Below are 15,553 nucleotides of genomic sequence, written 5' to 3'. Positions count from 1 at the left end.
TGGATGGAGGAGTCTGGCAGGCTACAGTCCATGGGGTTGCAAAGAGTCGGACATAACTGAATGACTATCACTTTCACTCTTCACAGATAAGATTGATTCACAGTTCCTTTCTTTGTGACTTGACAGGTCTCTGCCTAGTATGGAAAAAAGCAAAGACTAATTGAGACCAAGCAACGGCTATTTATTCAGAGCTTGCTATAGAAGAAAGTCAGCTTCTGAAATTCATGTTTTGGCAGAGACTCAAAGCAGACAGACACATGGAAAACATTATGCTGGGGTAAGGGAAGTTTTCACATGTATCCTGATTGGAAGCTGTTGATATGAGGACACTGTAGCTGAGCTAACTAGAAGTAGGCATCCTCTGCTATTGGTTAGGAGGTACATATTTGAATTTTTCTGATTGATCTTAGTTGGAAACAAGACAAAGATGAGAGAGGCTGTCAGTTTTTCAGCAAATGTTGGACATTTTGGGTTGTCACAATAGCTACCTTTTAGCCTCCTAGATTGTCACTAGAGATATCAACCTAGCTTCCTGCACTTACAAGCTGCTTTCCTGGGTTGTTTGTTGAATATAAAGGGATTGGTTTCCTGGGCAGATTGCTACAGATAATGGGTCAAAGTTCTGTTTTTATGTATAGTTTAATCATTGTCTTTTGTCTGTTCAGTCTCTCACTGAAAAAGTTGTCTGTACTCTGTGCCTTATGCACTTGTGTAAAAGAAGAAAGTTTGGATTATTTACACTTGGCTGAATTACTTTTTCTTTTGTTATCCATACATTTTTTACTTAAGTTCTGGAATTTAAGTGTTATATTCTGGGGCTTAGGTCAAGTATCTGTAACCAATAATATTCATTGCCCTGACAAATCCATGTAATGATCCTAGGCAGTGCTTTGCCATGGCTGAGACACCTCATCTTCTTATGAGTCATGATTTGTAAATGGTGACACATTTTTGGATGGGTCACATTATGTAAGAAGGACAGAATGAAATTGCATTGTGGTAATAGCTAAAGTAGAGTTGGCAATGTACCAAAGCATGGCTAACTCACATAAACGTACAGAGCTAGTGTTAGGGTGCCAGCTTACTCTCCATTAAAATTATACCATTAGAAGAAAGGAATAAAGGTTCTGAACTTTCATTATTTTATATGCTTTTAGGTAATTAAAGCCTATTACTTTTCTTGGAGTGTGTAATACAGTCTTCACTTTTTAACAAAGGTATGGTCTTGTTCCTTTGATTGGAAGATTTTCCTCTGTCCTCTCATTTTGCCTAATTTTTCGCGTTGTGTTTGTATTAGGTATGTCAGTTGCATTTCCAGATCTTGGAAAAGTGGCATCATGGGGCTCAGCAACATGCTCCCCTCTGGTTACCAAAGCTACGTGCTGTAGAAGATCCCCCTTCTCCTGTGGTTGGGCCAGCTACGGTGGGCACACTGGCACGGCTGGCACAGATGGCTGCTAGGTCTTGTCTCGTGCAGCGAGTGTGGGCCCTGCTGGAAGGTGGGGGCAGGTCTCTTTGGGGCTAGCTGCACAGGCGGGGTCTGCGGGCCTCCGGGCTGGTGTCAGCTCACTGGTAGGGAGGGGTCGAAGAGAACATTTTTGCTGCTATTTTAAGAATGAAGAAAAAAGGGCAGAGAGAAAGTAAACAATTTGTTTGATGTCACAGAGCCAATAAGTGCATGTTACAATTCTGAGAATTGTTTCACCCAAACTGAAGCTCCTTCTGCTTTGCCACTTTGATTCTATGGACTGATAATCTTTCAACTAAGAAGGAGCATGATCGGATACTATTTGGCTCAATAATTAGGGGCAAGAAAAAATAGTTAATAAATTATTAACAGCAATAAGAATCTTACTCCCAGCTTCTGTACTTTTTTTGGAGCAGTCAAGTTGACAATAAAATATCTTGAGGGAGATGTGAATATAAATGAAGTTTGAGGTTTTGAGAAGTTTTTCCACTTTTTCTCTAAATTCATGACCTGGAACAAAATGTTCCCATTTTATAATTCCATAAAATATTATTTTCAAAGAAAGGAAAGATTGTGAAATGTGTTTTGAGCCACAAAGGTATTGAATTGTGTGTTTATGGTCAGAACTTTAGAGATGGTTTTTTTGATGACCACTTACGAATTCATGGCTTGCAAGATTTTTGATGGTAATTTTCTCGAATTGGAATATTGACCAGCCTTGGTGAGTAAGAAGACTTAGGATTTTGGAATCTCAGTAAAATATATTCACTGCTCGCAGACATTTGTCCTAACTGGGCAGCACAAGTGAAAGCTAATTGACAGGAAAGACTGGACTTAGAAAGAGGAGAGGGAAGCCAGAAGGTCAGAAATTCATAAGAGGCACCTTCAAATTGAAGACCACCAGACATATACTGGGACAAGAGACATATTCAGGTTTCAGTTTCCAAGGATATGCACATTTGAGAAAGAAAAATTTTGGAAAGGGTTAAGTCCAGGCTAAGATGATGTTAAAAACAAAGGCAATGCAGAGATTGAATTTAGTTTGAAGACACTACAAACTCTTGTCTCTATTTGTTTTATAGGTTTGATTAAACAACATTTGCATCATTTCTGCTACCTAATGTGTATGTGAATTTAAACAAATGTTTTAACTTTTCTGAACTTCATTTTTTCATCTGTGAGATCAGGATACTGATACATAGCTTGTACTGTGGGTATAAAGATTCAGTTCAGTTCAGTTGCTCAGTTGTGTACAACTCTTTCCAACCCCACAGACTGTAGCGCGCCAGGCCTCCCTGTCCATCACCAACTCCCGGAGCTTACTCAAACTCATGTCTATCAACTCGGTGATGCCATCTAACCATCTCATCCTCTGTCGTCCCCTTTTCTTCCTGCCTTCAATTTTTCCCAGCATCAGGGTATTTTCCAGTGAGTCAGTTCTTCCTATCAGGTGGCCAAAGTTTTGGAGTTTCAGCTTCAGTATTAGTCCTTCCAATGAATACTCAGGACTGATTTCCTTTAGAATTGGCTGGTTGGATCTCCTTGCAGTCCAAGGGACTCTCAAGAGTCTTCTCCAGCACCACAGTTCAAAAGCATCAATTCTTCAGCGCTCAGCTTTCTTTATAGTCCAACTCTCACATTCATACATGACTACTGGAAAAACCACAGCTTTGACTAGATGGACCTTTGTTGACAAAGTAATATCTCTGCTTTTTAACATGCTGTCTAGGTTTGCCATAGCTTTTTTCCCAAGGGGCAAGCATCTTTTAATTTCATGGCTGCAGTCACCATCTGCAGTGATTTTGGAGCCCCCCAAAATAAAAGTCTTTCACTGCTTCCATTGTTTCCCCATCTATTTGCCATGAAGTGATGGGACCGGATGCTATGATCTTAGTTTTCTGAATGTTGAGTTTTTAGCCAACTTTTTCACTCTGCTCTTTCACTTTCATCAAGAGGCTCTTTAGTTCTTCTCTTTCTTCTGTAACAGTGGTATCATCTGCATATCTGAGGTTATTGATATTTCTCCCAGCAATCTTGATTCTAACTTGTGCTTCATCCAACCCAGTGTTTCTCATGATGTACTCTGCGTAGAAGTTAAAGAAGCAGGGTGACAATATACAGCTTTGACGTACTCTTTTCTTTCCTGATTTGTAGTCAGTCTGTTGTTCCAAGTCCAGTTCTAACTGTTGCTTCTTGATCTACATATAGATTTCTCAGGAGGCAGATAAGGTGGTCTGGTATTCCCATCTCCTTAAGAGTTTTCCATAGTTTGTTATGATCCACACAGTCAAAGGCTTTGGCGTAGTCAATAAAGCAGAAGTAAATGTTTTTCTGAACTCTCTTGCTTTTTCAATGATCCAATGGATGCTGGCAATTTGATCTCTGGTTCCTCTGCCTTTTCTAAATCCAGCTTGAATATTTGGAAGTTCACAGTTTACATTCTGTTGAAGAGTAGCTTGGAGAATTTGGGGCATTACTTTGCTAGGGTGTGAAATGAGTGCAATTTTACAGTGGTTTGAACATTCTTTGGCCTTTCCCTTCTTTGGGATAGAATGAAAAGAGATCCTTTCCAGTCCTGTGGCTACTGCTGAGTTTTTCAAATGTGCTGGCATATTGATTGCAGCACTTCAATAGCATCTTTTTTCTAGGATTTGAAATAGCTCAGCTGGAATTCCATCACCTCCTCTAGCTTTGTTCATAGTGATGCTTCCTAAGGCCCACATGACTTCACACTCCAAGGTATCTGGCTCTAGGTGAGTGATCACACCATCGTGATTATCTGGGTCGTGAAGATCTTTTTTATACAGTTCTTCTGTGTATTCTTGCCACCTCTTCTTAATATCTTCTGCTTCTGTTAGGTCCATACCATTTCTGTCTTTTATTGAGTCCATCTTTGGAAGAAATGTTCCCTTAGTATCTCTAATTTTCTTGAAGAGATCTCTAGTCTTTCTCATTCTATTGTTTTCCTCTATTTCTTTGCAGTGATCAGTGAAGAAGGCTTTCTTATCTCTCCTTGCTATTATTTGGAACTCTGCATTCAAATGGGTATATCTTTCCTTTTCTCCTTTGTCTTTAGCTTCTCTTCTTTTCTCAGCTATTTGTAAGACCTCCTCCTGAACTGAAATAGGCTTGACCATTTCTTAGATCTTGAGTATATCAATCAGCAATGGTGTGAAAATACATAGAAAACTACAAGCATTCCACAAACCCATAAGTTGTTAGTGAGAATTTTAATATACATGCAATCCAGAGAGAGAGAATGTGCGTTAAGGCAGTGGAGAAACCCGACGTGAGCTGTGATGAAATGTTTGCTGAAATGGGAAGTTCCCATTTCATTCCTTCTTCTCTCCAGACTTGTGATCATACACTGTAGGTGCTCCTTGGGGTTGTTTGTAGTCTGTAGAATGCTATCTAGATTTGAGATCAAGGATTCAGGTGGCTTTAGGCAAGTAACCAAAACAAATAAAACTTTTTCCTGTTTCTGGTTGCCTTATCTCTTTTTCACCCCTTTGTGCAATAATAGACATTTTATTTAATAGTGAAAGTGAAAAGAAAGAAAGTGAAAGTGAAGTCACTCAGTCATGTCCAACTCTTTGCTACCCTGTGGATTGTAGCCTACCAGGCTCCTCCACCAATGGGATTTTCCAGGCAAGAATCCTGGAGTGGGTTCCCATTTCCTTCTCCAGTGTATCTTACCAACCCAGAGATCGAATCCAGGTCTCCCACTTTGTAGGCAGATGCTTTACTGTCTGAGCCACAAATAATAATAAACTATTATTTAATAGTAAGTCCAAAATTATTTTCAAAACACATATTCTGTTTTTCAAGAAAAAAAATTCTTAAAAACCAAATACTTTCTTTCAAGTTTTTATTTGAGCAATACATATACTATAAAAATTAACAGAAAAATCAGCACAGACAATTGAATAAAATTATATTATCACCATAATTATATGATTTATTTATATATTACTTTCATTAATTGTCATTTAAAAAGTTCTAAGTATAGTCTGCTTTGGTTGTTGCTGTTCAGTCACCAAGTTTTGTCCAACTCTTGGCGGCACCATGGACGGCGGCACACCAGGCTTCCCCGTCGCTCAGCATCTCCCAGAGCTTGCCCAACACATGTCCACTGAATCGCTGATGCCATCCAACTATCTCATCCTCTATTGCCCTCTTCTCCTTCTGCCATTACCCCCAAACAATTAAAATAATACCCTTGCTGAAACATACAGTGGTTACAGAGACTAATCATTTCTTGACTTAGTTAAGCCAAAGAAATAATTAAAATTGGTCAGTTCAAGGATATTAGGAACCAAGATATTCTTTTGGCTTTTGAAGGTGTCTCTTCAAACTCAGTAGTAGAGTTCAATAAAAATTGACAATGAGCATTTTCAAAATCAGAGAATCTTATATATATATATGACTTGCCTACATAGTCATTTATCTATGGTCTGTAGATTTCACCTTATGATAACATATCTCCATATCATGGTACTGGGCACATAGCAAGTATGTAATAAATACTTTTTAAACTAAAATGAACTGACAAACACCATTAATTACTAACAACCTAGCTCAGTACTGCTTTTCAGGCTTTCAATGACACGTTGGGCTAGGACATGATATTTCAGTACTTTAGATCCTTGGAAGAAATAGTAGTGTCCTAAAAATGAAAAAAAAAGAATGAAATATTTTAATTCTCTGATTGCATTCTTTAAAAAAAAACAAACAAACAAACCTAGATTAGACAAGGTCAGATTCAAGATTATAAAGTTGGATTCCTCGGTTAGATATCCTGCCCCCAGATATGTAGATATCTTTTACTAGTCTTTTCACCATAAATATTTTCATTATCTTTGATGAGAAGGTTGTTCGGTCTTTAAGACTGACTCTTAAAAATGCAAATGTTTTTGGAAATCCACACTCCAGGTGGAGAATTCAGAGTGGAAGAGAGGAGAGTGGACTCAGATAGGGTACACAGAAGCGTTGATGGGGAAAGTAAGTAAAACATGGGGATAGGAATACAACCCAAAATATCTTGACCCAAAGATATCTTGCTTAGCCTGACCTTGTTGGAAGACATTCATAAACACAAATTCAAATAAATTCAAGCTTCTTTCATCCCACCCTAAGATTCAGTCCATGAGAACCTATAAAGGGTGGGAGGGACTGAAAGGAAGTTAAAGAACTCACAACATAAAAATGTATGAAAGACTCCTGCTTGCCTTGACTGCTATCTGCTCGCTTACATATATTGTGCAGCTTGACGTGATGGAAATCCCAGAGACTCAGACATATAAAAGTGGCAAGAATTATCTGCTCCCTGTCTGATAGACCACCCTAGTATAAATCCATCATTGATGCCACCTCACTCTTTCTTCTGGCCTACCTATTCTGAGCCAAGAAAATTGTAGATTTTCTCTCTGTAGCCCTTTGGAGAACTGCAGAGTTCTTTCTCTTCCAATTTGGAGCCCTTTTCTCTGATCTTGAAGACTCTGTAATCCAGTATTTTAATAAGGGGTTTCCACTATTTTCATGGTTTTCTAACCCACTTACTGTTGTCATAGAAGACTGCATCAATTTTCGGGCCAATTCCTGGGAAGTATGTAGTAATCAACTTGGGATAACCAGGGTCCATGAATTGTCTCCTCTCGTCATACCTGAGCAAAGAAATAACCAGCAGAAACTACATCAAAATATGGATTTCATGACATTAAGCTTGATATTTCATGGTTATGAATCACAAAACCTGCCTTACTCTCTTCTGGAAGAGTTTAAACTGTACCCATAGGAAAACCAAGGACCTAAACCGTTCACAGACTTACTCCAAATTTCTATAGAAAGAACCCTAAGCTTCTTCCAGAACTCCAAGAACCCTACGCTTCTTGACTTCCAATCAAGCACTCTCCCCACTCTGCCAGAATGCTTCCACCAGTGCTAGAGCCTGACTCTCTGATTTCCAGTTAGTGACCTTGAACAATCTGCTGTCACGCATAGCATGGTTCCCTCATTCTGTCTTCTTGGGGTCCAACAGTTCTAGAAAGGAATCTGAAAATGCATACGCCCTGCAAACTGACTACAAATGGTAAGTCTCAAACATCTAAACCACTCTTTTTCAATTCATTCCTGCTGTGATTAGTAACATGACATTTTGTTTAAAGTGCTCCTTTTGAAACATGTCATTATCTCTTATCATAAACCAACAGTATAGAGAAAAGAATTAGGTTGAAAACAATTGTTCCAGTGCTATATTATATTGATCCTTCTTCCAGGAAAATCAAGGACCTTTTTAAATTTAGATAGAAAAGCTGTCTTCTGAAAAATCCCATTCCCTGACTGTTTCACAAATCCTAGGGGTCAAATTATCAACCATTAAAGCTCACCTCCAAAACTTGTTACCTACAAAGAAGTAGGTCTTATAGAAAAGTGGGTTAAAAACAGCTGCATCAATTTTTTTCACCGAGGAGGGGAAGCCCAAAGAATGTATGCTCTTGGGATAGTTTAACTGTGGTTTCAAATTGTTCATTAACCAGTACTTGTCATCTGTAAAGACAAAGAGAATTGGTACATTGGAATCATACAGAAAGAGTATAGAAATACTGACTCAGCACAAGCAACATCATTCTTATTTCATAGATTCAAAATACATTACTCCTGTTCTTAAACATGGTTTACCTTCTATGGCTCTATATTTTTTTTCCCAAAGTATTATCATCTTATATTTTACAAAATTTTGTGATAAGCTTTACACATTACCTAAGTATGTTTACCCTATTTGGGGCTATATTTCAGAGCTCCCATTAATTAAAATCTGGAGTGCTTTTTAAAAAGTTCTTTAAGTGTAGTACTATTTCCTTAATTTGTTCTCTTCCTTAGAAGTAGACTCAATAGCAAAACTAAACATTGGAATTACCTTTAAAAAGAAAAACGTGGCTTCTGTCTGCAATTTCATAAGCAGCTTGAACGTGAGATGGTAGGTTTGGACCTAAAGAAGAAATTAAACTAATGCTGCTTTTTGGACTCTCAGCAAGCTTCCACCAGAAGAACCTGACAAAGAAACATTTAACACATTAAAAAACCACTGTAGACTGAAGAACTGTGAAAAGGGAAGGACCTGGGAAAGAACTTCACTTTTCTTTCCAGTAGCTTCACATTCTATTCCACGGGCATTTGTGTAGGAGAACCACATGCAGAGGATTTTAATCAACTCCAATACTAGCAATGATCTGAACAGGCAAACTGGCATATGGAAATACATGGAGCTTGGAACCAAGGTATCTAGTTTCTCGTCTCACCTCAACCCAGGCACCAGTTTTGTAACCTAGAGGAAGTCAACTGAACCTCAAGTATCTCAGTTTCATAATCTCCCTAATGGGGAATATTTGTTCTATCTATCAAATACTAGTTTTCTCCACTGCCCCACCCATCCAATATCTGGTTCAATATATGTTCTAAGACAAAAACCATACGTCATCCTGGAATTCTCTTTTTTATAATCAAGAATCAAGTCTGGTACTCTGTCACAGCTTTAAGTCCAGATTTGATCATCTTAATTTAAATCTATCAGTATGATTAAAATAGTCTGACATCCTTGCTACCTATCTTATCTGTCCCCAACCCAGATTCTTGCCACAAATCCATTTTTTTTACCGCTCAGTTTTCTAGTTAAAACAAATGTAATCATACTGCTCTCCTGCTTCAAAATCTTTAAGATCTCTCCATTGCCTTCAGAATCAAGTCCAAGTTCCTACTCACAGATTTTATCTAGTTCATTTTTTAAATCATTTTTCACCATTCTCTCTCTCACACACACACAAAACTAAGGGATCAACCTTTAATATTTGTTAGATATGAAAATGATCTTACTTGTCTTTAAAGAAAAAAATTTTATCTCCCACAGTAGTAACAGCATCAAAACTCATATTGGGGTCACAAGCATCTGGGTTTGTACTGCCAGGATTTGATGGAACATGGTGTTTTTCTGGACGTCCTGAAAATACATTTCAAGAAGCATTGGGGGAAAAAAAATGCCTTTTAGTTTTTAAGATGAAGAAACACTCTTTAAAACATTCAATGTTCTTGATGAAAAATACTTAAAAAGCAATTTATGTTTTCTATAACATCCACAGGAAGTGTACAAGTAATATTTTTCCCCTGCCATGTGGTTGCAACATTGTGGAGAATAAAAATCTGATCACTCTGTTCTCCTGTTCTGATTAGATTATTTCTCTATGTGCCTTTTTCAAAAGACAATGGTATGCTGGAAAGGAAGAACAGATTTCAGACCAGAAAACTCAGGTTTTGCCTCTGACTCAGGCATAACAAACTTGTACTCATCCATAAAATGAAGATAATATCTGTGTTGCCTACCTCACAGAATTTTCATGGGGTTCAAAGAGAAGATAAATGTTAATGTTTATCCAAATGCAGATAGTATGAGATTATTCATAAGAATGAGTATCTTTATTTGGCAAAATGGTGAAGAAATTCAACTCACCATAGAGAGACTGAATGCCATGTATGTCATCAGCAGAGAGGCGAAATATCTTGTAGTCAATATCTCTGTAGCTGGGAAACATTATGGCACTTGTATTGCTGGAATGGCCAAGACCCAAGGAATGGCCAATCTCATGAACAGCGACTAGGAACAAGTTTGGGCCTAGGAGAGAACCAGTGAAATCTATTGGCATCTAGCACAATGACATGACATCTGACACAGTGAAAAGGGAAACTTCTAGAAATACCTCATTTTCCCCCTTCATGAGCAAGCTTTTTCAGCCCTGGCCCTGTCGACATTATAGGACAGATCCCTCTTTGCTGTCAGGGTTGTCCTGTGCATTATGGATCTTTATAAATCTCTTGTTTTACCGTTGAATTCAAGTAGCACCACTCCCTCTAGTTTTGACAACCAAAAAAAAATGTTTCCACATATTTTCTTTTCCCTTCTTTTTATTGGGATATAAAGTGAAAGTGAAGTTGCTCAGTCATGTCTGACTCTTTGCGACCCCATGGACTGTAGTCCACCAGGCTCCTCCATCCATGGGATCCTCCAGGCCAGCGTACTGGAGAGGGTTGCCATTTCCTTCTCCAGGGGATCTTCCCCACCCAGGGATCGAACCCAGGTCTCCCGCACTGCAGGCAGACTCTCTACCATTTGAGCCACCAGGGAAATAGTTGCTTTAAAATGTTGTGTTGGTTTCTGCAGTACAATGAAGTGAACCAGCTGTATGCATACTATATCCCGTCCCTCTGAGACCTCCTTCCCACCCCCTCATCCCAGCCTTCTTGGTCACCACAGAGCACCAAGCTGAGCTGCCTGTTCTATACAGCAGGTTCCCACTAGCTATCTACTTTACACGTGGTAGTGTATGCCTCTGGTTAAGGACCACTGCATTCTCAGACAAATGAAATGTGTTCCATTGTCGAAACTTCCGGAATAACTCACAGCTGTCTTCATTACTCCTAAATAATTCTCAGCTCACATGACGTTGTTCTGCTTTTCCCTTAATAGGCTTCACTGGATATAGAAAAGTCTTTGGTAACCTTCCTTTACAAAACTCAAATCTAAATCCATATTAAGTTCCAGGGACAGTACTGTGAGTCACTGAGAAAAACACCACGTTATGTCTAATCCTTATACAACCAAAAGGAAGTCATCTTGTTCTTTATTTTCAGATGAGGATACAGTATCAGCAAGATCAAATGACAAAGTAAGTGCCTGAGCCAAGATTCACATCAAATTTCTGGGCTCCAAAAATTTCTTGAATCGCCCTTTTCCTAAACATGATTCCAAATGAAATCAAAGAGACTACATTTACACTTTAGACATATTTACACTACCATATTATAGTTGTAACTGTAATTTTTTTTTCCCTCTATGTCCCAGAGGCTGTACCTTTGTAGGTAAGAGACAAGGGTATGCCCTTGCTCTCAGATTTCCTGATTCTCAGAAGATTTGAAAATTCCTGCTTTTTTTTTTAATCTTCATTACAGTCTAATGCCTTCATTTTGTTCTTTCTTTCTCTATGGCAAAAGGAAGCTCAGAACTGACTTCCCAGGGTCACACACCATTTAGCTACAGAGCCTGATCTTGAAATACTCTCTAGAACCCAAGATGAGCAAAGGGTTCACACCTCTCTGAGGGAATCTCTAGGAATACGGATCCTCCAAGCATTCCCTGTAACACACGGGTCCAGTAACTAATTCAGAGATGCTTTCACTTCTACTAAACAACGAGAAAGAAGAAACAAAGACTAATTCTCTCCACTCTGCATAAGACTAGGAAGAGTAACAAAACCTTTTACAATTTGGCCTAAATCTGAATTTATCTTATTCTCAATTCCTCTGCTACTTTGTACAAAAGATCACTATTGGTTCTCATCTCGAAATAATGCATTTTGTTTGGGTTCTGTTCCTTTTAGATTGTGTATTTCTCAATGGCAAGACTGTGCCCTTTTCATTTCTGAATCTAAGCACACTTATCACCTAATACCCTAATAGAAACTCAGTAAAGACTACGGGAATTGTTCATTTAATTTACTGTGTCAAAAAGAAAAAGAATTTACTGTGTCAAAATTAGTCGAGAATAAGGATTTTAAATTAGAATTTTCATAAATAATTTAGTCTTTTGAAAGCTTAGAATTAAGCAAATTAAAATAAGGGAACATGGACAAATAGAACGTATACATTGTGCTAAGATAAGACGTACGAAATAAATAGTCTGGTCCCAGCTTTTTCATAAGGTAGCCTCTAACCTTTTCTTTTCTCTATCTGTAAAGGTCTGTACTAAATAATTTTCCTAAGTTTCTTTAGAATTTTAAAAATTCTCCAGGCTAATCAGCATGTTTCTTCTGTCAGATGAAAAGATTACAAACCCCAAATACTTTTGGATAAAATTTGAACAAATTTAACATTTCTACTGAGGATTTGAGGCTCAGCAAGGACCTAATCATTTGTTTTTTGACAATAAAAAAAAAAGTTCAGTTCTCAATCAAAGGTTTCATAAGCCTTAGGCCATGTGTTAAACTAAGACAAATAGCCTTTCTGGTCTATAAAAATATTGCTATCAATGCAAGCAATATCAGCTGGGGGTGGAGATGATGGTGCTGAGTAGAGCATATTCTTGATGAATTTCTCTTTATTTCCTTTCCACATATAGTCAGTCATATAGTCTACAATTTCCAGTAGAAATATTAGGAAGGCTTCTGATGTGATGCCTTGAATTTTCCAGTGGATAGTGACTTCTCCAAATAACAGGGGATGCTCTTTACCCTCATCCCCCAACTGTCTGGGATGGATGATGAGTTTTATCCCCTCTGTAAGTACACACATGGTATTAAATGATCAATGGGGCATTTTGAAATTTTTATACCAGAACCACAAAAGACTACCTGACCACATAACCTTGTGTTTCTTTACAGAGATCTCTAAATTCTCTATAACATAACTTCATCTTTCTATGCCACTATGAATTTAGGAAATTGTCGGCATATAATGAATCATGCAAATAATCACCCTGTTCTAGAATTGTTGGCATACACAGCATTAGTATCTGTATTTGCTAGAGTTTATGGATTGCACTGCCAAAAACTGATCCCCTAAACAATGGCTTTTTTCTTTCCATACTATGGTTCTTAAGGTTCCTGAGTGTATACTAATAAACTAGTATATCTTCACAGATTCTTGGAAATGAACTTTAAAATAATCTAGTCCAATATACTCCAATTATAGAGGGTGAAGTGGAAACTGTTACAATTTTATTCAGTGTCAAAATTTTAATCAGAAAAAGCTTTCCTGTCCTTATAATCCTTTCTCAGAATGTGGCCTTTCAAAAACAGGATATAACTTAGAATTTGTTAGGGTTTTCTAATTTTAGGGGGCTTAGGGAGCCTACCTTTGCGTGCTTTAGTCCAGGTTTCAGCCTCATCAAAATGTGCATCACCTCCAAGACCAGGTCCAGGTGCAAAAGCATGGGCTAGGATTCCCCATGGGCCATCAAAAGGATAGGCATCTCTATGTTCTTATTTTAAAAAAAAAGAAAAAGAAAATTAGTCTATCTACACATGTTATGTGTGTGTGTGTGTGAGTGTATGCTCAGTCATGTCTGACTCTTTGTGGCCCCATGGACTGTAGCCCCCCAGGCTCCTCTGTCTATGGAATTTTCCAGGCAAGAATGCTGGAGAAGGCTGCCATTTCCTACTCCAGGGGATCTTCTTGACCCAGGGATTGAACTCGCATTTCTTGCATGTCCTGCATTGGCAAGAATATTCTTTACTACTGTGCCACCTGGGTCACGCCAAATGAGACAGATGACGTTAAGTCCAAGTTCTCTACCTCGAAGTGCAAATTGTATCATGATGTCAGCCTTGTTTTCTTGAATCTTTCTGAATTGCAGGGGGGTCACATCACTCCATACTTGAAAAGCTTTCTGGAAGGCATCGTCAACATCCTCAGGCTTCAAGTCAGGGGTGTAATTGTTGATTCTTTACCAGCAGAACAAAAGAGGAAAATACATGGAAACCATGTGTTAATTTTGTTTTATTAAAATACTTCATTTCTGCTAGCATCATTCAAGAATGAATTGTTCCATAAATCAGTAGTCCAGATGAGAAAAACTTGCTTCATCTACAGAAATATTTATCCTTGGGCACCTTACTCCTTAAACAGAATCTAACTTGATTTCTACTCATTTATGATTTACAGGTCCCCATTATGAAGGATTTACATTTGTAGAGGCTTATGCCTTTTACCCCTGCTCCCAGACTTCTTCATTTATCCATTTAAATAGTCTGTAAAATTTTCTCTTGCCTCTTTTTAGATACAGCTTCATTCTTCTTTTATTTATGGCTTTCCTACTCTGTTCTGGACTTGCAAGCCCAACAATTCCATTGAGGGAACAGTTTTCCCTTGTGGAGACACTATTTTAACATAGGGATAGTGTTAAAAATTGAGGGATGCTTCCTATCTACTTCCAGATTTAGAGCTATATCTAAGTGGCTCAAGTTTCTAGAACACAGACCTAAGGGAAAGTAGAAAAATACTTGGCTATGATGTTACCTGTAGGTGATAAGACGTTTCCTCCAGACTGGCCGCCCTGGAAATAGTTCGAAATTTTTAACATCTGGCACTCCACATCGAGGTCTGTGCATCATGTCCAGAGTAGATGTATCCAGTTGCCCAGTGACTTTTAACCCAAAGAATTGCTGCATTTCCTGAATTTTATTCTCCATGACGTTCCTATTGACTTTCATTTTTGTCACTGGAGTTGTGTCCAACTCGAGGCCATAAAACTTTGCCAAATATCTCTGGGAAAAAATACATTTATTGATACATCATTTTATGTGGAAAGATTTCTGTGGGAGCTCTGTATTTATAATTCAGCTGCACACTGAGGCCTTTTTAAGGCAAGGGTTTGGCCATTTTGGAGAGTTACTCAGTTTTCCTGAATCTCTCACATATATGGATGTTATGAAACTTCTGTTTGATTTTCTCTTGTTAATCTGTCTCATGTCAATTTAATTTTTACATCAGCCAGAAGAATCTAGGCACTTTTTTCTTACATTCCTCTTCAGCAATAAATAAATAAGAATAAGACAACAACAAAACAGTGCTAAAATGCAATAGCTCCCTAAAACAGTTTTCAACTACTACTTTCAGAATAAAACAGGTCAGTGAAATAAATCTTAAAGACAAAAATCAGGCTAGATAAATTCTGTAGTGCCAATTCTTACTTGAGCGAAGGCCACATCATTTTCTCCAGGGCTTGAATTGTTAGTCAGTGGAGCAGTTCCAGAAGCAGCGACCTGCAGAGCTAGTATCAACAGAAGAAACTTCATTCTATACTTCTTCTGAACAGCTTAACCTGATTTATCCTGTTCCTTTCCAGTACAAGTTCCTTAAATGTGTCTCTTTATATAGCCCTTAGGCCAGGCTCTGTGAATACGAAATTCATTGTGTGACTCACAGTTGATATCATCCTTTGATTTATCTCAAAAATAGATATGACCTTATTCTAGGACCAACAATGGGTCAATTCATATCTAACCCATCCATGGGTCAATTGACATTAGAGTCATTCCTCAC

At 38.1% G+C, this 15,553-nt stretch overlaps 1 protein-coding gene across 1 annotated transcript; it reads right to left on the bottom strand.

Moving 5' to 3' along the window:
- Window positions 1-6,033: 6,033 nt before the first annotated feature.
- On the bottom strand, window positions 6,034-15,306 carry MMP12 (matrix metallopeptidase 12). Its single transcript, XM_081546522.1, has 10 exons — window positions 15,202-15,306; window positions 14,528-14,775; window positions 13,805-13,953; window positions 13,365-13,490; window positions 9,969-10,130; window positions 9,338-9,461; window positions 8,385-8,518; window positions 7,855-8,014; window positions 7,028-7,131; window positions 6,034-6,134 (listed from the first exon to the last, which is right to left on the bottom strand). Exons 1-10 carry the CDS (start codon window positions 15,304-15,306, stop codon window positions 6,034-6,036), a joined length of 1,413 nt encoding a protein of 470 aa, XP_081402648.1.
- Window positions 15,307-15,553: the final 247 nt, after the last annotated feature.

Source organism: Giraffa tippelskirchi, chromosome 11 (genome assembly GCF_054371585.1).
Source record: "Giraffa tippelskirchi isolate mGirTip1 chromosome 11, T2T-mGirTip1v1.2.pri, whole genome shotgun sequence".
Classification (NCBI taxonomy): Eukaryota; Metazoa; Chordata; class Mammalia; order Artiodactyla; family Giraffidae; genus Giraffa; species Giraffa tippelskirchi.
This window is presented reverse-complemented; position numbering and strand designations above follow the sequence as displayed.